Source organism: Lontra canadensis, unplaced genomic scaffold (genome assembly GCF_010015895.1).
Source record: "Lontra canadensis isolate GAN:19392208 unplaced genomic scaffold, GSC_riverotter_1.0 scaffold88, whole genome shotgun sequence".
Classification (NCBI taxonomy): domain Eukaryota; kingdom Metazoa; phylum Chordata; class Mammalia; order Carnivora; family Mustelidae; genus Lontra; species Lontra canadensis.
In genome coordinates, this window is record NW_022631082.1 from 4650510 (window position 1) to 4674656 (window position 24147).

General features: G+C 42.3%; 1 protein-coding gene across 1 annotated transcript; it reads left to right on the top strand.

The window, feature by feature from the left end:
* Nucleotides 1-8294: 8294 nt before the first annotated feature.
* LOC116883043 (olfactory receptor 7D4-like) lies at nucleotides 8295-9230 on the top strand. The gene has a single exon (XM_032883910.1). It carries the CDS (start codon nucleotides 8295-8297, stop codon nucleotides 9228-9230), a length of 936 nt encoding a protein of 311 aa, XP_032739801.1.
* The last annotated feature ends 14917 nt before the right edge of the window (nucleotides 9231-24147 follow it).

The following is a 24147-nucleotide window of genomic DNA, read 5'->3' on the forward strand; positions in this document are numbered from 1 at the left end:
GGAATTCTACCAAACTTTCAAAGAAGAAATAACACCTATTCTCCTGAAGCTGTTTCAAAAAATTGAAGCAGAAGGAAAACTTCCAGAGTCTTTCTATGAAGCCAGCATTACCCTGATCCCCAAACCAGGCAAAGACCCTACCAGAAAGGAGAATTTCAGACCAATATCACTGATGAATATGGATGCTAAGATTCTCAACAAGATCCTAGCAAACAGGATCCAACAGCACATTAAGAAGATTATCCACCATGACCAGGTGGGATTCATTCCTGGGCTACAAGGTTGGTTCAACATTCGCAAATCAATCAATGTGATAGAACAAATTAATAAGAAAAGAGAGAAGAACCACATGGTCCTCTCAGTTGATGCAGAAAAAGCATTTGACAAATTCCAGCATCCGTTCCTGATTAAAACACTTCAAAGTATAGGGATAGAGGGAAAATTCCTGAACTTCATCAAATCTATCTATGAAAGACCCACAGCAAATATCATCCTTAATGGGAAAAAGCTTTCAGCCTTCCCGTTGAGATCAGGAACATGACAAGGATGCCCACTCTCACCACTCTTGTTCAACATAGTATTATAAGTCCTAGCAACAGCAATCAGACAACAAAGAGAAATAAAAGGTATCCAAATTGGCAACGAAGAAGTCAAACTCTCTCTCTTCGCGATTGACATGATTCTTTATATGGAAAACCCAAAAGACTCCACCCCCAAACTACTAGAACTCATAAAGCAATTCAGTAACATGGCAGGATACAAAGTCAATGTACAGAAATCAGTGGCTCTCTTATACACTAACAATGAAAATACAGAAAGGGAAATTAGAGAATCGATTCCATTTACTCTAGCACCAAGAACCATAAGATACCTTGGAATAAACCTAACCAAAGAGGTGAAGGATCTGTACTCAAGGAACTACAGAACACTCATGAAAGAAACTGAAGAAGACACAAAAAGATGGAAGACCATTCCATGCTCTTGGATCGGAAGAATAAACATTGTTAAAATGTCTATACTGCCTAGAGCAGTGTAAACTTTTAATGCCATTCCAATCAAAATTCCACTGGTATTCTTCAAAGAGCTGGAGCAAATAATCCAAAAATTTGTATGGAACCAGAAGAGACCCCAAATTGCTAAGGAAATGTTGAAAAACAAAAATAAAACTGTGGGCATCACGTTACCTGATTTCAAGCTTTACTACAAAGCTGTGATCACCAAGACAGCATGGTACTGGCATAACAACAGACACATAGACCAGTGGAACAGAGTAGAGAGCCCAGATATGGACCCTCAACTCTATGGTCAGTTAATCTTCGACAAAACAGGAAAAAATATACAGTGGAAAATATACTGTGTTATATTAATCTCAGGTGTATAATAGAATGATTCAAAAATTCTATACATCACTCAATGCTCATCATGATGAATGTACTCTTAATCCCCTCCCTTATTTCACCCATCTTCCTCCCATATCTTCTCTGGCAACCACCAGCTTGTTATCTATATTTAAGAGTCTGGGTTTTTTGTCTCTTTCTTTGCCTTATTTGTTTTGTTTATTAAACTCCACATATGAGTGAAATTATATAGTATTTGTCTTTCTCTGACTGATTTAACTTAGCATTATTCCCTCTAGATCTAACTATGTTGTTTTAATGACAATATTTCATTATTTTTTATGGCTCAGTAATAGAATTACCATATGACTCAGTAATTTCACTACTGGGTATTTACCCAAAGAAGTAAAAAACACTGATTCAAAAAGATATGTGTACCCTTATGTTTATTCCAGATTTATTTACAATAGCCAAGATATGGAAGGAAGGCAAGTGCCCATCAATAGAAGAATGGACAAAGATGTGGTCTATATATACAATGGAATATTACTCATCCATAAGAAAGAATGAAATTATGCCATTAACCTTTGTAGCAGCCATCCACATCCTCAATGGAAGCTCATCTCCCCATTAGTACTTACTAGCACTTACTATGGACTGAAAGTTTCTGTTCCCTCAAAATTCATACATTGAAACCCTAACCCATGAAGTGATGATATTAGGAGGTGGAGCCTTGGAAGGTAATTAAGATTAGATGGTCATAAAGATAAACCCCTCAGGAATAGAATTAATATTCTTATGAGAAGCACAAGAGAATTTGTTTCTTCTCTCTGCCATGTGTGGATACAATGAGAAGTCAGCCATGTGCAACCCAGAAAAGGGCTTTCACCCGAACTTGATTCTCCTGGCACCTACTCTCAGACTTCTAGCCTCCAGAACTGTGAAGAATATTTTTTGTTGTTAAAGCCACCCAGTTTATGATATTTTGTTATAACAGCCCAAACTAAGACATCACTCTTCAAGTAGATGAAAGAATTTGTATAATCCATCCATTTTATGATACAATTTCCCAAATAACCAATATCCTTTCTATGCACTCCAATTTGTCCACTTTCCTGTTTATCAAAATTGTTTTAAATAAGGCTTCCATATTTTTTCTTCACAAGTTGCATCTACTCCAGGTTTTTCCTATAGTAATTTTGTGATATTAGTAATTTGAGACTTATTATCCTGCTTTAAAATAATTATTATTTGTCTTAGGAATAGGTTCAGGGTTCAAATTCAAAAGTTTTGAAAGTTTTTCATTAAAAAGTTTTGAAAAGATAGAACGTGCAAAATACCTACTTATCCTTATTTTTTAATTTTTTTAAAGATTTTGTTTGCTTATTTATTTATTTATTTATTTATTTGAGAGAGAGAGAGCATGAGTGAGGAGAGAGGTGTGGAGGGAAAGAGAGAAGCAGTCTCCCTGGGATCTTGACCTAAGCCAAGGCAGATGCTTAACAGCTTAACCAAAAAGCCATTCAAGTGCCTCCAGTCTCATCCCTATTAAGAAAGGAAGGAGAGAGGAAGGGAAAAAATTGTGTTTATTGTTGGAAAGGTTCAGTTTGATATGTCTGTGAAATACCCCACAAATAATTTCCACTTGGTAGTGGCACGGGTTGATCTCATGGTCTGTTTTAATGGCCTTAGTGGGAGAGAATTGGTTATAAAGGAGCATGTCAGAAAGACAACATTATGCTTGGTTCAGCCTTACTCAAGATCCTTAATTTCTCAGTGTGGCTCCCACTTCCTAAAGACAGTTCTTCCCAAATCCTGATGTTCACGTATCACAAACAAACTCTCATGGACCCTATACACATGGCTGCAGGTCACTATCCAAATGGTGATGGGGTGGACAGTAAACTGGGGCTGGGTTGCCAACTTCTCCCTTCAGAATTATGGGGTTATTCTCCAGATTCAGGGAGTGAGGTCTTCTGACAGCTCCCAGCCTTTAGCCCTCTCAAGAGAATTGCCCTCACCTAAAGGAAGCTGACTCACTTACCCAAGATCACACCACTCGAATCTCTTGCTGTGGGAGCATAACTGCCTGAGAGCCATCTGTACCCACCACTCTTTGCTCTGAGGATGCTGCTGGCTGCTCCCACCCATGGACTGAACACAATAGGATACCAGTGTATGCCAATGTCATGCTCAAACAATAACATTCATGACTGGGGTCAATTAACTCTGCCAAGACGGTGACTGCTCTTTCTGCCATGAGGGACCTCAAGTACCAGGCAACTGCATAACTTGAAGTTCTATGGGACTTTTTTCCATGTCCCTGGAAGTGCTACCCCTGTAGGTGTCAAGAGCTCTAAAGCTGCTGAGGCCAGAGTTGAGGAGACCTGAAGCAAATACTGCCCACTCGGCTCACTTGGACATGACATTAGAGAGGGCTGCTTCTACTAACAAGCCTTGATTTCTGGACCGACATACCCTACACATCAGTGATACAGCACCTTATGATTGTCATTGATTTAGATTGTACATGCATGCTGTGAATTGTGTAGTCAGTATGTGTTGTGTACTCAAATGTCTGCAGTAAATATGATTACACTCTTTGAAATGAAACATGTTCCCTTATTTTCTATTACACAAAAATTTTATTACCTATCCATACTCCATGATTTCTTTATACAATGGTTTACCTCTATCCTCACCATCCCTGACAAAATTTATAGGTGGTTTATATTGGCATCTCTATATCATCCATTCATCAACCCACTCTACCTGGATGGTTTATGACCCTATTCCTCATGTTAGAGATGAAAAATGGAGTCCTCCCTAGCCTCCATGTCACCAGCAAATGTCAAGGGATATTATCAGTCCTCATTTGGTTAGTCCTTTTGACAGAACCAAAACTATTAACCACTCTGCTTTTCTTCAGAAAGAACTTATTTGCCCCCATAACACTGTAGACACCAAGTGATCTTTGAAATCTTCAAAGACTTCTGAAGAGATGAACATCATGGAACGTTCACTCCTGGGTTTGGTTCTCATTGGAGTTAAACATTCCTTGGGTGAAACCTTTCATTTAAGTCAAACCAGAGAAAAGACTTTCCCCTTGAAGAAAATATATTCATCTTGGTCAGCTGTTGTCTACACAGACATAGCATTATCTGAAATTTTTCCGTTCTTTCATCTTTCTATCCCAAGGGAACAGAATTGTTCAGAGAGAACACCAGGAGAACAATTTGTTTAATGAGAAGCTCTAAGAACTTAACCTTTGAGATTCTAATAACAGATCCCTTCTGCCCCTTTCCTACAATTCTCTGTTGTCAGCCTAGGGGAAAACCCAAAAGGGCTTCTCCAAGGCAGACTACAGAGAAGAGAAAGCTTCAGTGATAACCCTCAGAGAGGGTAGGATCATTGCTTCCCAGTCAGGGCTGGAAGAGTATGAGGGAAAAGGGTGAGAAAGTGGGCACTGAGCTTTATCTGTAAAATAATGAAACAGTCCCATATTTATTAATCAACAAAGCTGAAGTTTCTGTATTTAGAAGTTGCTTTACTTGCTACTTAAGTCCGTCTTTTCTAGCTCATGCTAAGTTTCCTCCTCTCTTTCAGAGTCTAGATCTTCTCTCCAGTAAGTTATTTTCCAGTGAGTCTCCTCCTCTTCTCTATTCTTACGCATTAATTGTAGGCTCCTGTTCAACTGCCTGTCCCACTATCTATTAATTAACTACTCACTGAACATCTGTTAAACACAAGGTATTGACTATTTTGTTCCTCCTCTGATTGTAGTTTTCTATTATATCCCCTGACTTACTGATAGCACTTAATAGTTCTGTATTATTTTTTTTTCCTTTTGTATCCACTATATATCATAAATGATGTCATTATTTCGGCATTTGACACTCAGGCTAATTTCCTTTTCTCATCAATCTCTTTAAATGTTCATGAGAATGTTGAATGATTAAAGTTGGAATGAACTGCCTTGGCCTTTCAGGAATTTGACACAAATATTTCAGTATTTTAATGTAAAGCATCCCATTGGCTGCAATTTTCAACAGCTATTCTTCACTGGGTTAAGAAATTGTTCTGGGATGCCTGGGTGGCTCAGTCGGTTAAGCCGCTGCCTTCTGCTCAGGTCATGATCCCAGGGTCCTGGGATGGAGTCTCACATCAGACTCCTTGCTCGGCAGGGAGCCTGCTTCTCTCTCTGCCTCTGCCTGCCACTCTGCCTGCTTGTGTGTTCTCGTGCTCTCTCTCTCTCTCTCTCTCTGACAAATAAATAAATAAATAAAATCTTATAAAAAAAAAGAAAGAAAGAAATTGTTCTTAGTTTCCTCCTTAATGAGAAGCTCTATCCTGGCAACTAACTACAGGAATGGCTACTATATTTTCCTTTTTTTTTTTTTAAGGATTTTATTTATTTATTTATGTGACAGAGAGAGACACAGCAAGAGAGGGAATATAAGCAGGGGGAGTGGGAAGGGGAGAAACAGGCTTCCCACTGAGAAGTGAGCCCCACGTGGGGGCCAATCCCAGGAGCCTGGGATCATGACCTGAGCCAAAGGCAGACGCCTAACTACTAAGCCACCAGGCACCCCACCCCTTTTTTAAAATGATTTTATTTATTTATTTTAGAGAGAGAGTGATAGATAGAGAGTGCATAAGAGGGGGTAGCATCAGAGGGAGAAGCAGAATTCCTACTGACCAGGGAGCCAATGCGGGACTCGATTCTGGGACTCCACTCTGGGATCATGATCTGAGCTGAAGGCAGTCACCTAACCACCTGAGCCAACCAGGCACCCAGCTGCTGCATTTTCTCAAATCCATTTTCTATTGTGATTATGGTTATAATTCCTCTTCATTTCCCTTTATTTGTGGTGAGCTGTTTTTGCAAACATCCTAGCATTAAACATCTTTCCATTCCTAGAATAGGTATGACTTGTTCATGATATGTTACTCTTTTAAGTAGGTATGAATGCATTGCATTTAACCTTACTATTCTATTTTGTGTTCACATTCAGGTATACGATGAGCTTGAAGATTCCCTTTTTTGCATTCTAGTTGACGCTTTTGGTCTCAGTCTTTATTATACATCTAACATTTGCATGTGTTGAACTACTATGTGCAGACACTATGTAAGTCCCTGGGAAAACAATGGTGAGCAAAAACAGCCTCCATTTCTAGCCCATAAAATACATATATATATATCTAGATATCGATAGATATACATTATATATGTAATTTTTATATATAATTACTAACATGATAGGCACATTAAGGAATAGTACAGGAAGCTCCCCATGTGCTCCTCATGTACTCTGTCCCTCCTGAACCTCACTGTCTGCTCTCCATCTCACTGGCCTCTTAAATCCCTTCCATTACCAAGCTCACCCAACTTGGGGAAACTGCAAATTCTATTCTTTCTGCCCAAAATGTGTCCCCTCTCCTTATTTCTCTTAATTAATTAATTACCCATCCTTCCTCTAGCAGCTCAAATATTCATATTTCAGAGAAGTCTTTTCTACCTACTGTCCTAAGCTAAACTGGTCCTCAGTGGTTCTGTTTTCCTTTTAATTAATTAGCATTCTATAGACATTAATAATACTAAAACTTTTTCTATTATTGAGATGTAGGCATTTATTTTCACATCTTAAATTTTCCTTTCAATTTTTAGGATGGTTTGATTTATAGAAGCTTTCAATATTTTTTATCAAATCAATCTTTTTTGCAATTAACTGTTCTGATTTTTAATGTAACACATTCCCACTTGTGAGCATGAACATATAGTATACACTCTCACACATGCTTTGTATTTCATTTTAATGATTTGTGATGATTTGTGATTTTCCCCCTTCTTATTTATGTAGTCCATAGGCTTTTTCTTCTTTCTTGGAAGAATCCACTTTGCAGGTGGTATCAGAAAGAGAGAAGCATAGGGGTTTCATTAACTAGAAGTGCTACATGGTAGTCAAAAGAGGTAACATACCTGTTGGGTTTATGATGATCAGAATTCCATCTTCGATGGCTGCCACAGTTTAAGTAGAATATTGATAAACGATAGCCATACAAGACAAAGTTTTTGTAATGGTAAGAATGGAAGCCCACATTTGTCAAATGTCCTCTGTATGTCACAAGAACCACACTAGAAACATTACATGCATCGTCTCATTCAATTCACTCCCCGGGCTTGCAATGCAGGGAATATTTACTACTCCCATTGTAGAACTGAGATATCTGCAGCTACAAGAGATTATCAACTTTGTCAGGGTCACACAGAAAGTAAGTTGGTAGATCAAATTTTTTATTTCAGAAAGTCTTACTCGAGATCCCTTTTTCTAAATGACAGTTCTATAATACTGTATTTGAGGACCGTTATTTACCAAAAAGTGATTGCCATAAAAGGAATACATTAATGAAAATAGTTATTTATTGACATTGTACTGTGCACAAAAGCATTTTGAATCATTATTTTAAAAAGGCAATAGCAGTAAACACATTTTTAGGGGAGAAAAGATATTTTGAGAGTTGACTATGACATCAGTAGGACACACCAGGTTGCAGAGTGAAGGTTGTTTGAGTTGAAAACCTATCTTAATCATTATGATAGGGTTATCAGAATAAAGAAAGTTATCAAAGATCTTAAATGTCTTCAATTATTTTGGAAGACCATCTCAAGGAAGAAACCGGTTTATATCCACAGATTTGAATAGAAGAATTAGAACCAGTAAGTAGCAGATAAAAAGAGAAAGATTTCTGCCAAGTCAAAGAGAGTCTGAATGATTATGCACATTTAGAATGGAAATGGGCTACCACTTCAATGAGTGGATCACTGGCATTGGAAGGACTAATGAAGGGTAAAGGATGTCCATGCAAAATGGGATCAAAGGTAAATACTAGGAAGTGCCAGCTGGCTATTCATTGAAGGTCGCTTTTGTCTCCTTCTCCAGCAAACACACCAGCTACATGGGAGCAGGAAACAAGACAGAAGTATCAGTATTCCTCCTTCTGGGCCTCTCAGAAGATCCAGAACTGCAGCCTCTCCTCTTTGGCTTGTTCCTGTCCATGTACCTGGTCACTGTGCTGGGAAACCTGCTCATTATCCTGGCTATCCTCTTTGACCCCCATCTCCACACCCCTATGTACTTCTTCCTCTCCAACCTGTCCCTTGTTGACATCTGTTTCACCTCCACCACCATCCCCAAGATGCTGCTGAACATCCAGGCACACAGCAAAGATATTTCCTATATAGGATGCATCACTCAGGTGTATTTTTTTATGGTTTTTGCTGGAATGGATGATTTCCTCTTGACGGTGATGGCTTATGACAGGTATGTGGCCATCTGCCACCCCTTGCACTACACTGTCATCATGAACCCACGACTCTGTGTCCTCCTGGTTCTGATTTGTTGGCTCACCATTTTCTGGGTTTCCCTGATTCATATTCTACTGGTAGGGCAGTTGACTTTCTGTCCAGGCACGGAACTTCCACATTTCTTCTGTGAACTGGCTCAGATTCTCAAGGTGGCCTGCTCTGACACCCTCATTAATAACATCTGCTTGTATGTTGCCACTGCCCTGTTGTGCATGTTTCCTCTCACCGGGATCCTCTTCTCTTACTCTCAGATTGTCTCCTCCTTAATGAGGATGACCTCCACTGAGGGCAAGTATAAAGCATTTTCTACTTGTGTGTCTCATCTCTCTGTAGTCTCTTTGTTCTATGGCACAAGCCTGGGGGTCTACCTCACATCTGCTGTGACCCATTCTTCCCAGAGAAGCTCGGTTGCCTCAGTGATGTACACTGTGGTCACCCCCATGCTGAACCCCTTCATCTACAGCCTGAGGAACAAGGATGTGAAAGGAGCCCTGCGAAGGCTCAGCAGAGCAGCTTCATGTCCATGATGGGCCACTTGCCTCAGAACCAAGTGGACATTGGGGACTGCAAAGGGAAATGTGAACTTGAATCTGTCTTCTTCTCTTCTCATAGACATGTTTGATTTATCCATTCCCCAAAGCTCCCATGAATTCTCTTTTATTTGTTTTTGTATTAGTCTCTCCTCAGCAAATCCCTCCAAAGAATTTTCTCACTTGTCTTCTCTATATGATGTCCATAAAATTCCATGTTTGTCTAGCTTTCTTGTAGCCATTCTTAAGATTTCTAACTTTAGGCTTAAGCTACCTATCCTATTGTGCTGCTGTGGTTGCCCCCCAAATTATCCTCTAAAACATTGAGGTTCTTCACCTTCATTTATTTGCGTGCTTGTTTTCCCCACAAGAAATGGAATGAAATCATGCATGATCATACCAAAGTGTTTACCATATCAGAACTGTGCCTCTTTGTTCCTTCACATGTTTGACTTTACGTCACCTTGAAAAAAATGTCCTGAAGACATTTCCCCTCATTCACCTGACTTCTCAAAAGAAGAGAGTGAAACTGAGTTGGACTATAACCTAGCTAGCTGACACGGAGTTTCTATCCTACTTTTTATATGAACAGTGATGTGATTTTCAACTTCAAAATAAGAATCTAGGGGCGCCTGGGTGGCTCAGTGGGTTGGGCCTCTGCCTTTGGCTCAGGTCATGATCCCGGGGTCCTGGGATCGAGCCCCACATCGGGCTCTCCTGCTCAGCGGGGAGCCTGCTTCCCCCTCTCTCTCTGCCTGTTGCTCTGCCTACTTGTGATCTCTGTCTGTCAAATAAATAAATAAAATCTTTAAAAAAAAATAAGAATCTAGATTTCCGTGATTATATTCATAGCAATATGCTGCCTAGGAAACCTGAGATGTAGCTTCATTCCTTGTGATCCTTTCACCTTTCCTTCCTTCCTCTCTTTCCTTCTTTTACTTGATTTTTATTTCTCATATATGCAATTTTAAGATACACCCTCTAAGATCCTAAAACATGTGATAATCAATACAATAGAATAAGAGTTATTCTCTCACATGGTTTAATTTTTTTTTCTGGGACTTTCTGGAGGTGTCATCAAGAATGGTATTTACACACATGTAGAATGTGTTCAGAACTTAGCTCATCTGAGAAGAATGTTGATAGAATTGAGTGTTCAGTGAAGGATGGAGTGGTAGATGCTGTCCACATTTCTCCACATTACCTGGGATCCTCCCTACATGTCCACCGCATGACTGCCAAATGCCAGCCTCAGCCAGCACCAACTTTGCCCAATAGTAGTGGCAAAAATGCCAGGGAATTATGCCCCAACAAAGACAGCCCTTGATGGAGAGTTATGGGGTTTATCATGTCTTTCACTCACTGGCTAGGATATTTCTGAGGCTTGTATTTTGTAGCATTTTCCAGAATTTCCCTACAGGATGAAAACCCTCTCATTCCCTGTGGAAGCTGACTTAATATAAAAGTAACTGATGTATTTTCTTCCATGTGTCACTTCTCCTCTCTCTCTTACCCATGTTCCATATCCCTTGCTCCTTCCAATAAAGTGCTTGCACATAAATTCTTGGCTCAGCATCGGCTTCTCTGGGAACCCAGAACAAGAAACTAAGGCAAGTGGTAAAGCCTATAATGTATCAAAAAACATCAGGAAAGGAGAAACTTTTGGAGAAAAAACAAAGGGAGCTAAGTATTGAGAGTATAGTTAGGACTGTAAAATTACTCAAAAATTAAAGTTTGTTAGAGAGAAAAGACTAATTTGATGTGGCTTCAATTCACTTTGATTCCATTAAGTCTAATCCATTGTGAATTTATTTTCTGCTGTGTACACATTGAGGAGGGAACCAAATGATTGCAATACAGAGTGGTGAGCATAATAATATTGGTGTGTCAGATCCTGTTGAAAACAAAGGTAAAACTTTTCTACCCACCCTGAGGAATTTAAAAAAATTCTTTAAATTTTTATTTAAAAAATATTTTTATTGGGGCATTTAGGTGGCTCAGTTAAGCATCTGCTTTCAGTTCAGGTCACAATCCTAGAGTCTGGGATTGAAGTCTATATCAGGCTATCTGCTTCCTCTTGGAAGGACCCTGATGATTACATTGAGTTGACCCAGATAATTCAGGGTATATTTCCCATCTCAAGATCCCTAACTTAACAGTACTTACAAAGTGCCTTTTGTCATCTAAAGTAACACATTCCCAAATTCTGAAGATTAGTACCTGGACATTTTTGGGAGGCTATTAATCAGCTTACCACAGGAGATGTGTGATTTAGAATTTGCCAACAATTAGTTGATAAGGCCTTGAACTGAGAATATGGAATCTGTCACAGCACTCCTTGCTGATTTTCAGTGGGCATGATCATCTCATGGTCCTGTCTCACATAAAGATAAGGTTGCTCTAGACAGGTGAACTTAGACAACAAGTGATAGAAAGGAATTCCCTGATTCATCTGAACATAACCAAGCAGAGGCTCAGCTGGACACTGGCACAACTAGACACTGGGGCTCAAACCCCATGAGGATTTCCTTTCAGGCTATCAGTTTTGGTTTCTCAAACTGGCCACTTTCGAACAGAGACATGGAGGCCAGCAGCTCTCACAACTAACACCTCACAGCTGTACTATTTAAGAACTGGAATTACTTTGGCTACTCATGTGCCAAAAAGAAGAAAGGAAAGGAAGGAAGGAAGAGGGAAAGAAAGGAGGAAAGAGAGAAAGAAGAAAGAAAAAGAAAGAAAGAAAGAAAGAAAGAAAGAAAGAAAGAAAGAAAGAAAGGGAAAGGAAAGGAAAGGAAAGAAGGAAGGAAGGAAGGAAGGAAGGAAGGAAGGAAGGAAGGAAGGAAGAAGGAAAGAAAAAGGGAAAAAGAGGGGAAACATCTGAGGAAATTATTCTGATCTGCACAAATATGTTCTCTTTCCAGCTTGGGCCAATCAGCTGTGGTCAGAAAACAATGTTATTAGCAGCCCCTTTAGAACAACATTCATTGTTTACTGAGTTTTTACTGTGTCAGTCATATTTTAGCTTCAACCACTGCAAGGATAAATAGGTACAGGTGTATGGGAAGAGTGGGTTGTCTATGTCAGTCATATTTTATGTCAGTCATATTTTAGCTATATGTCAGTCATATTTTACCTTCACTGCAAGGATAAATAGGTACAGGTGTATGTAAATAGGTACAGGTGTATGTCCTATTAAAAAGCCTGTTCATAATAAATCTCATTGAGTACACATTACATTTGTGAAGAAGGTGAATGCACATCTAGGGGTGGAGTGCTCTGGACAGATAGTAATGTTAATGTCAAAGACGCTGAGGTGGGACTTTCTTTTTTTTTTAAGATTTTATTTATTTCACAGAGAGAGAGAGATCACAAGCAGGCAGAGAGGCAGGCAGAGGGAGAGAGGGAAGCAGGCTCCCCGCTGAGCAGAGAGCCCGATGTGGGACTTGATCCCAGGACCCTGGTATCATGACCTGAGCCGAAGGCAGAGGCTTAACCCACTGAGCCACCCAGGCGCCCCGAGGTGGGACTTTCACTGGGGAGGATGTGGCTGGAGTGGAGAATGGGATCATAATGCAAGAGGAAGACAGGTTTCCACAGGGATCATGTGAGTCTTTCCCTAACTTTGAAAAACTTTTGCTTTCATTTGTTCCGAGTGATGTGAGGAGATATTGTAGGGTTTTGGGCAGACTCATGACACCATAAGACTTAGGACTTCAAAGATCATCCTAGCTGCTGGGTTGAGAATGGGTTTCAAGGTGTGATGCCTGCTTGGGGCCGACAGCAGCAAGCAGATGAGATACATATAGCTACGGCCAGGGTGGTGCTAGTAGTGTAAGGGTTGAGAAGTGGTCCTTAGGGCTATGCTCAGGAGGTAGAACCAAGAGGATAGGTTGTCTGTCAGGACATGAGTATGAGATAAAGAGAGGAGCCAAGATTGGCTCCAGGGTTTGGAGCCTGAACCATGAAAGAATGGAATTGTATCCATTGAGATAGGGAGGGCTATGGTGGAACAAATATGAAAGGAAATTGGACATCAGAAGTTCATGTTTTGAAAACTGAGAATGTTGAAATTAAGATATTGCAAATGGATAAATTTTATAGGATTCCACTTATATGAGGTACTAAGAGTAGTCAAACTCACAAAGACAGAAACTAAAATGGTGGTTGTCAAGGACTGGACGAAGGGAGGAAATAGAAGGTTAGTGTTTAATGGAAACAAAGCTTCAATTTGGGAAGATGAAGAAATTCTGGAGATGGATGGTGGTAATGGTCGCCCAACAATGTGAATGCACTCAGTGCAAGTGTGTAGGAATGTGCACTTCAAAACGTCTAAAATGGTACATCTAACCACAATAAAAAACATCAAGCAGCACAAAAGGAAAAAGAAAAAAAAAGAGATCTATTTTATAATGATATTTTCAATGTCATTATTAAAATAATAGGGAATGATTGGGAGTTTTGATAAAATTTTTAACATTATTCCTCTACTGTTTAGACCAGGGTTTCTCAGCCTCAACCAAAAAATGACATTTGGGGTCTGTATTGTTTGTCATAGGAGGCTGTTCTCTAATTTTATGATGTTTAACAGCATCCCTGAGCTTTACCCACTAGATGCTAGCACCATGTTGTGATAACCAGAATTTGTTTCAGAGAGGTCAAAATCAGGCCAGCTGAGAACACTGGAGTAAAACAATTCCATGAGTGCAGAAGTTGATGGTGTTAGCTTTCAAAGAGATGAGATAACAGAGAAGCAACATTTGGGGGAAGATAAAACATCTTAGAAAGAGGTTGAAGGGCCTGAAGAAAACCCCATTAGCACCATTATTTTGGAAGACAAATGATTGGTCTGGTGATGATCAGTCTGTGCAGATGGTAGTATAAGTCAACTACTTGTAAGGAGAGTGAGAGGTTCCTGTTGTGAGAGTCAAGTTAGGTAAGCTAATGCCTGGCTGAATCCTACCCAAAACCTTCAGTTCTCATTACATGGGCCCTACCAGATGTATGTTCTCACTGAACACAAAGCTATTCACCCCATTAGCCACCATTGTAATTAAGTAATTACTTGTATAATTATTTTATTAATGACTGCCTCTTAAAAACCTTCACCTGAGCTTTGAATCCCATCCCTTTCTAACTTTTGGGGGAACTTACGCTTCATTTGTCTTTTTTAATCCTGTATATTCCAATGTCTGAATGTAATGTTATAATTTCCAATAACATGGGAATGTTCCACATGCCCATTTCCTTCAGTAGAAATATAACTCACTCATAGACCTGTACTCTCCTTTGGGCATTGCTCCAAACTTCAGATTTGGTCTATACATGCTACTTCTGTTTCCCTCATTGTTCACTGTCTGTTTAACCAACTAATCTGGAAATCTTTCCACCTCCATCACAATTTCTCTCCCTAAGGTCTGCAGAGAACTCAGGTGCCCAGTAAATTCTAAGGGGGTATTTCCACTCTTCAAACGCTTGGTTTTTCAGGAGCAATGTCACTAATGACTACATTCTGTTTCTTGAAATAGAGACCTTCTTTCTCATGCATTTCATTTTTGTTACAATGGGATTCTGCAGGTCAACTCTGCTGGGTTTTTTTGTGGGGTTTTTTGTTTGTTTGTTTTTAAGATTTTATTTGAGATAGAGAGAGAGAGTGAGAGCATGAGCTGAGAGACAGAGAAAGAGCGAGCAGCAGGCTCCCCACTGAGCAGGGAGCACTATGTGGGACTCCTGGCATCATGACCCCAGCTGAAGGCAGCCTCTCAATGGACTGAGCCACTCAGTCACCCCATCTACTGGGTTCTTTGTAACATTAACACATCCATCAGGGAGAAACTCCTAACTTTGAAATTAAATCCCGTGAAGAAGGGGAGGCAAGAATTAGGGTAGATTCTTTTTTTTTTTTTTTTTATCCCAAGAAAATAATGTTGGGTCTGTAATCAAAGGAATGAGACTGATACAAAGCAAAAGTCAAGCAAAGCTTTATTTTGCGCCAAGCATCGAGAATCAAACTGACCATTCGGGGCTTCTTCTTACAGAGAGGGCCTCTCCCTGCCTTACAGACTAACTTTTATAGAGCAAAGGCCATGTGGTTGAGCCTGGCCACACACAGGTGGCCAATGAGATTGTAACACACAGAGAAAACTGCACAGCCATGCTAGGTCACACACAGGCGGCCAATTGAACTACAATTCACCCCATAGTAGCTATTTGAACTAGCCTATCACCTTGGTCAGAATTGGCGCCCATAAGGCACCCAGAAGGCGCCCAAAGGGTGGGGTCCACACTCCTTGGTATTTGGGGAGACAGTATGTGCATCCCACTGATTGGATGTCTCTACCTGGCCTGACCCGCCCTTGTATTTGGGTTCTGTTACCTGGGACTGGTTTCCTGTACTGCTTTTAAGTCAGTCCCCCTGGCGGGGTGGGGCAGGGTCAGTTTAAGTTTTACTGCATCAACAACAAAATGGCGGTTCAACCAAGATGAAGCTGCTCTGGCTAAATACGCCCTTACAATAAGATGGTGCTTATTTATTTAGTTAGTTTTATTATTTATTATTTTTTATAGGACCATATATCCTTTGTAGGAAGGTAAAGCTTTTCTAACCTCCAGGAGCATACTCTCTTTGACTGCCTGTGTTTGGATGTACCAAGTAAAGAAGGAATAAATGAAGGAAAGAAATTTGCCTCTCTGCATAGCTATTTTCGGGGAAACAAAAGAGGAAGAAAATTTCATTTCTATTATTCTTTTGATCTTAATTGTCTAAAAAGTACTATGACAGTAGAACAATTTATTGAATGAAGTGCTCTGAGAATTCAGCCTCCAAGTTCCTGGAAACTTTGAATAAGCTCTGGGTGTCTCCAAGGCAGATCATGTTGGGCCTCCCAGAGACATGGGTGGTGAATTCTCTGCCTAGATCATCTCCTTGAAATTTCTGGGGGAAAGTCACTGTAGGAGAAAGAGCCAGGGCAACCAGGGATTTCCCTGATGCCATCTGAAAGAGTCCCGGTAGCCTAGTAAAGGCTCAGGGTGGGGTCGGGTTGCGACATGTAAGCCGTGGAGAAAAACTTTTACTAGGCCAGAGCATTAGGGACACAAACCAGAGCGGTGTCTTTCAAAGTCTCTCCAGATCAGCAGCATCTGCATCTCCTGAGAGCTTGTTAGACATGTAAATTCTTTTTTTTTTTATCATTTTTTTAAATTTATTTTCAGCATAACAGTATTCATTGTTTTTGTACCACACCCAGTGCTCCATGCAATCCATGCCCTAATACCCACCACCTGGTTCCCCCAACCTCCCACCCCCCACCTCTTCAAACCCTTCAGATTGTTTTTCAGAGTCCATAGTCTCTCATTGTTCACCTCCCCTTCCAATTTCCCCCAACTCCCTTCTCCTAACTCCCCATGTCCTCTGTGCTATTTGTTATGTTCCACAATTGAACTACAATTGAACTACATCATAAGTGAAAGCATATGATAATTGACTCTCTCTGCTTGACTTATTTCACTCAGCATAATCTCTTCCAGTCCCGTCCATGTTGCTACAAAAGTTGTGTATTCATCCTTTCTGATGGAGGCATAATACTCCATAGTGTATATGGACCACATCTTCCTTATCCATTCGTCCGTTGAAGGGCATCTTGGTTCTTTCCACAGTTTGGCATGTAAATTCTTGACCTTCATCCCAGATATACTAAATCAGAAACTCCAGGGTCAGGTCCAGCCATTTGCATTTAATAAGCCACCCAGGTGAATCTTATGCTAAAATGAAATCAGTGGCCTGAAGGGATTTGTTGAAATGCTTGATGACCGGGCTTGGGGCTGCACCTTCAAAGGTCTGAGGGCTCTCCATCACCAAAATCTTATCTACAAACAATGATACATCTGTCTTTTGCTTTACAAAGCTTCTGTCCCCTCTCTTTGTCTTTGTTTGAATTATCAGAATGCTAGTAAAAGCTCATGGTTCATTGCAGCAGCCCTTGCATACTCATTAGTCATTTCTTGATATACCATGTTCAGTTGACCATTTCTCTCATTTAAAATCCATTATGATTTAGGGGCGCCTGGGTGGCTCAGTGGATTAAGCCGCTGCCTTCAGCTCAGGTCATGATCCCAGGGTCCTGGGATCCATCGGGGCTCTCTGCTCAGTGGGGAGCCTGCTTCCTACTCTCTCTCTGCCTGACTCTGCCTACTTGTGATCTCTCCGTCAAATAAATAAATCTTTAAAAAATAAATAAATAAATAAAAATTATTATGATTTATCATTTTGTTTTATTTTTTAAAGATTTTATTTATTTATCTGTCAGGGCTGGGGGGACACAAGCAGGGGGAGCTTCAGGCAGAGGGAGGAAGCAGGCTTCTGGCTGAGCAAGGAGCCCAATGCGGGACTCAATCCCAGGACCCTGGCATCATGACCTGAGCTGAAAGCAGGTCAAGCCACCCAGGTGTCCCACGATTTATCATTTTAAAGATAAATCCTTATTTTTCTAGTTCCAGAGTCTGCATCCCCTGCCTCTTTCCCACATACACACCACCACCTACAGCAATGGCTATTAAAGATTATCAAATACATTTTCTGCCTATTGAACTGCTGTCTTTTTTGTCAATCTAAAATTTCCAGGAGGCAATAATTTAGCCAAAGTATGTATTTGGGATCAAAGAATCGCAATTTGGGTACACAGATTTTAGTAGCAACCCAAATAGTGTTCCACCACCAAGAAAAAGTCAGGGTTTTTTACAGCAAAAAGAGAATGCTCACTGCTTACAAGGAATTTTGATAGGTGTTGGTGGCAGAAAGCTAATCTTGGCTAAGGCTGTCACTAAGCAAAAGTGTATTACTATAACATGTCACAGGTGTTGAGGCAGGTGTAAAAATCTTTGGAATTTTTACAATTCTACCTTCAAGGAGGAGTATAGGCCCTCTCCTTAATGGCTTCCCAGGTCCATTTGAAAATACCTTGACATAAATGACTCCACTGTATTTCAACTTTTACTTTTTGTTTTGATATTCTTTTTTTAAGATTTTATTTATTTATTTGACAGACAGAGATCACAAGTAGGCAGAGAGGCAGGCAGAGAGTTGGGCGGGAGAGGGGGAAAGCAGGCTCTCTGTGGAGCAGAGAGCCAAATGCGGGGCTTGATCCCAGGACCCTGGGATCATGTACTGAGCTGAAGGCAGAGGCTTTAACCCACTGAGCCACCCAGGTGCCCCTTGTTTTTGATATTCTTTAAAAACAAAAACAAAATGGAATCACTTATGCCAAGCCTCATGTAACCAAACAGAGATTTAATTAATCAGCTGTCCCAGAAATGGAATTTTAAAATAGATAATCAAAATCACCTCATCTGCACTAGTTAAGTGACCTGCCTGGTGGGGCCCCTGCCACCCCTTACAGAGAAAATAACCTTGCAATACCCAAGCCGCTTTTTTGCTTAGTATAGCTGCCTTGTTCCTACTCCCTTCTGCCTATAAAAGTCTTTCATTTTGTATAGCTTCTTAGAGCTCCTAGGATGCTGCCCAGTTCAGTTAATTTGATATTTTATATATATATATATATATATATATATATATATATATATATATTTATTTATTTATATATTTGTATATTTATATTTATATTTATAAATTCATATTTATATTTATAAATTTTAATATGATGCCAATGCAGCAATAACTAGCACCTCTATCGTGTTATATATTTACCCTTTCTGTTTAGTGGTTGGAATAATTAAGTTCTAATCTCTTAACAGGTTTGGTGATTATAATACAGGATTGCTGTCTCTATTCACTATACTGTGTATTAGGTCTCTAGGACTTAGAGACAATGCCAAAAACAAAACCTAACCAAGATAAAAGTGTACTTTTAATCCCCTGTATCTATTACACCCATCCCCTTATCCACCTCCCCTCTGGCAAACACCAGTTTGTTCTCTGTATTTAGAGTCTGTTTTCTTGTTTGTCTCTTTTTTTTCCTTTGTTCATTTGTTTTGTTTCTTAAATTTCACATATGAGTGAAATCAAATGGTATTTGTCTTTCTCTGATTGACTTATTTCACTTAACATTACACCTCTAGGTCCATCTACATTGTTGCAAATTACTCTAGGCCCATCCACATTGTTGCAAATGTCTTTATTTCTCGTGGATAAATAATATTTCATTATGTGTATGTATATATGTGTATACACACACACACACACACACACACACACATATATATATATATATATATACACACCTTATTTATCCATTCATCCTTTGACAGGCACTTAGGTTGTTTCCATATCTTGGCTACCGTGAATACTATAATGAACATGGGAGAGCAGGTATCTCTTCCACATCCTTTGTTGTTTCAAAACCTATCATGTTTTTTTCCCTCACTTTTAGAATTTTAATGTGATTTAATTTTTTTTTAAAGTCTATCTTGTAAGGTTTTACAGGCGAGATACACACAACACCAGGCGAGATAGGCACAAGGCAAGGTTTATTAAAGGGGCCCTCGGGCGAGGTTCCTCGACTCAGGAGAGGAGAGTCGGGGAAGCTGAACCCAGGAAGGAGTTGAGTGAGCTTTTATTGGGCCAAGGCCAGGTGGGGACTCATAACCATATTTGGTAAGGTTAGAGATTGGGGGTTGGAAAGTCCAAAGTGGCTGGTTTCTGTTTCTCGCATAAGTTTTGGTTTACTCAAGGTGATGTGTCCTTGATAGATGTCCTTCTGGCGGTAAAGTCCTGGGTAGGGGGAAGATGGCAGTCTGGCGGCCATTTTATTGTTCCTCCTGCATTCCCAGGGCCACCAACCCAACATTCTGACTTTTTAACAGGGGTGGCAATTCAGATCTGGCTACTTCTTGCTGGCAGAGGGCATCGTCATAGGGTTCCTCAGATGTGGGCAGGCGGGAGTAGGGATGCAGGAGGAGCTGATTCACAGTGACTCTGGAAACCTCAGGTATGTGAGCCTGGGCCACTGAGGTAATCTGTTGCTGTAGGGATGCCAAGGACTCGGCTGAGACCTCGATGGCTGTTCAGAGCTGTTCAGATAAATCTAAGGTAGCGTCTATGGAGTGGGCTAAGGCCCCGGTGCCCAGTCTGGTGGCCACTAAGGAAGACGCTAAGGAGACCCCGATGACCAGGGGAAGAAATACAGCCCTTTTCTGTTGGGGGTGGGTAGTGAGGATGGCCATTTCCGTTAGGGCTGGCACCCTCCGGGCTGGCAATCTGTGGTGACCAGCTGACTGGACCGTGTGGTATCCCCATGGGTCCATCCAAGTTTCCACTAGAAATAAGTGCCACCTGAACCCAGGGTCACCAGAGAGGCGGCTATGAGGAAGGAAGAGGGTGAGGAGAAGTGGTGTGGGAAATCCATAACCACATGGGCCCCAGGGTCTGGGAAGTCCAGCCATCCTGTGGTGGAGCTCGCTTTAGGCTGGAGATGTGTACCCACGGGTGGTGCCCCAGAAGTTTTGCTGTGGTGGGAGTTGTAAGAATAACTGGCATATATAACATAATAACTGGGGGTGGGTCCACCTGGGCTGTAAGGACTTTGGGTGAAATCCTCGTAGGAGAACCTGGTCCCCGGGATTTAGGGCCTGGGGGAAGTCTCCGCCCCAGCTGTTGGAGGAGGGGATGGTCGCATATGCAAGAGCCCATAAAAGGACTAGTAGGAGAGTCAGATAGGGAAGATAAGATAGGAGGGGTGGAGGAGAAGCAGGGAGGTTGTGATGGAGCAGGAAGGGCCTGCCATCCAAGAGTTCAAAGGGGCTGAGATCCTGTGCTCGCTTCAGCAGCACATATACAAAGGGGCTGAGTCCTGATGGTCTGGGAGGAGAGGCCCTGAGTCGGGTGAGTGCTAGTGGGAGAACAGTTAGCCAAGAGAGGCAAGTTTTGAGAGTGAGTTTAGTGAGTTGCTCCTTGAGAAGGCCTTTGGCCCTCTTGACCTTACCTGAGGACTGGGGGTGATAGGGGATATGAAGTTTCCAGGTAATGATGAGGCTCTCGGAGACTTGTTGTGTGATGCTGGAAATGAAGGCTGGTCCATTGTCCGATTGTAGGGTTCGAGGGAGTCCAAACCTCGGGATGATGTGCTCAGTGAGAATCGTGGAAACCACGTCTGCTGTTTCCTAGCGGTGGGGAAAGCCTCGATCCAGCCTGTGAAGGTGTCCAGGAGAGTTAGTAGGTATCTGAAGTTTTGTGTCAAGGCATGTGAGTGAAGTCAAGTTCCAGTCCTTGCCTAGCTGATGCCCAAGGAGCTGATGGGTGGGTCCTGGTCTGCGGAGGCCGCCCTGGGTGTTGACCGCAGAACAGGTTCGGCAAGCCTGGTGTACATCCTTAATGGTCTTTTGGAGGAGAGGGTGGTAAAAGAGAGGTTGGAGAAATTGGTATAGGGCCTTTGGACCGATGTGGAGAGACTGGTGGATGTCAGTAATGAGGGTGTGGATTAGGCCATTCGGGAGGGCAATCTTGTCGTGGACATAATACCATCCCCTGTTGCCTAACCGGCCACCTAATGTCTCAAGGGCCTGAATCTCCTCATCAGTGTATGAGGGACTGTGGGGAGTGTTGAGGAATAGGAGGGGGGCTAGTGAGGAGTTTAAGGCCATTTGTCGGGCAATAGAGTCGGCCTTGTTTTCCTCAGAGATGGGGTCCTTGGAGGTCTGATGGCCATGGCAGTGGACGATAACCACTTCAGTAGGGTGATTGAGGGCCTCAAGAAGTTTGGCAATGAGAGGTCTATTGATTATGTGGGTTCCCTTGGTCATGAGAAATCCCCTTTCTCACCAAAGGACAGAGTGGGTGTGGGTAATAAGAAAAGCATATTTGGAGTCAGTATAGATGGTGACCTGTTGGCTCTTAGATTAGTGAAGGGCCCTGGTGAGATCCACGAGTTCTGCCTTTTGAGAAGTAGTCCTGATGGGAAGAGGGGCCGCCTCTATGACCGCGTCTAGGGTGACTACCACATAGGCAGCATGTCGCTGTTCATCCGGCGCTATAAGGGAGCTCCCATCCATGAACAGAGTGCGATTGGGGTCAGGCAGCAGCTGATCCAAGAGTCCTGGATGGGAGGTAGTAAGTTCTTCTAGGAGTTGAGAGCAGGAGTGGGAAGGAGTGGTGGTAGACGAGGGTGTTGGCAAGAGGGTGGCGTGATTTAGGCGAGGGGAGACCGAGAGTGTGACCTGGGGGTTTTCTATGAACAGCAGGTGGTAGAGCTGAAGATGGGAAGGAGTGAGTTGTGCCAAGGAGTTGTGGCTGACTAAGTCTCCCAGTCGATGGGGGGAGAAGACTGTGAGGGGCTGTCCTAAGGTAAGATTGAGGGCCTCCTTTGTAAGAGAGATGGCTGCCACTAAGGCCCTGAGGCAGGGCTGCCATCCCTGGGTGGTAACATCTAGTTGTTTGGAGAGATAGGCCACCACCTGGTAGGTGGGACCAGTCGGTTGGGCCAGGAGGCTGGTGGCCAGCCCAGACCATTCATCAGTGAAAAGGTGAAAAGGTTTTGAACGGTCAGGCAAGGCCAGACTCAGTCCGGAAATGAGGTAGCTCCTGAGCTGGTAGAACGACGTCTGACGGAGCCTGGGTCGGTTAGAGGTCCCTGTGGTGTGTCTTTGGCAGCCCGGTATAAGGGCCGGGCCAGAATGGCGAAATTGGGAATCCAATGTATAAAAAAGCCCACCAGTCCGAGGAATGACAATATGTCCTCCGAGTTCTGAGGAGGTTGTAGGTCTTGTAGAAGGCGAATATGATCTCCTGTGAGGGATTTGGAAGTGGGAGTTAGTAATATTCCCAAGTAGGTGACTGAGGGGGTACAGAGTTGGGCATTGGAAGGCGTCACTTGGTATCCCTTGGTGCCCAGGAAATTGAGCGGAGTGGTGGTATCCTCCTGAGAGGAAGGGAGGGAGGGGCTGCAGAGGAGGAGATCATCTACATATTGGAGGAGAGTGCTGGCCATGAGGGTGCACTGTTGGAGGTCTGTGGCCAGGGCCTGACCAAAGATATGGGGGCTATCTTGGAAGCCCTGGGGCAGGGCCGTCCAGGTCAATTGTCCAGAGATATGTGTTTTGGGGTCCTCCCAGGTGAAGGCAAAGAGAAAATAGGAATCTGGATGGAGGGGGATAGTAAAGAATGCATCTTTTGAGATCCAGGACTGAGAAGTGGGTAGTTCATGGGGGTACTTTGGAAAGGAGAGTATAGGGGATGGGAACCACTGGATGGAGTGGGACTACTGACTTGTTGAGGAGGCTTATGTCCTGTACCAGGTGATAGACTCCTGAGGGTTTTTTAACGGGAAGGATAGGAGTGTTGCGTGGAGAGTTAATGGGGATAAGGAGACCCTGCTGTGGAAGGAGGTCAATGATAGGCTTAAGTCCTCGGCGGTGAGTCATTAAGATAGGGAACTGTGGGCGGGATGGAAATGTAGACTCATCCTTGAGTTGTATCTTGACTGGGGTGTGGTGGGTTACTACCACAGGTCTGGAAATATCCCATACCTGTGGGTCTATGGAGGGGAGACAGTCCGGGATAGAGGGTGATTCAGTGCGGAGTAGAGGGAGGATGAGTTGAGCAGAAGTTGAGGGAGAGGGAGAGACCTATGATGGCTTCAAGTTTATGGAGGATGTCCCTGACTAATAGAGGGATGGGGCAGGAAGGGATGATAAGGAAGGAGTATGAGAAGGGGAACCCATCCAGGCGGCATAAAGGGGGGGATGGCTTTTGGAGTGGAGGAAGTACCGTCAATTCCCATAACTGCGACTGGGGAGGGACAAGTAGGACCCGAGTAGGAAGGCAGGATGGAATAGGTAGCCCCCGTGTCCAACAGAAAGAAGATGGACTTACCGGCTACCTGGAGTGTGACCCTGGGCTTGGCGTGGGTGAGAGGGGTGTCTGAGTTCGGGCTCCTTCGATCATCCTCCAATCCAAGAAGTTGAAAAG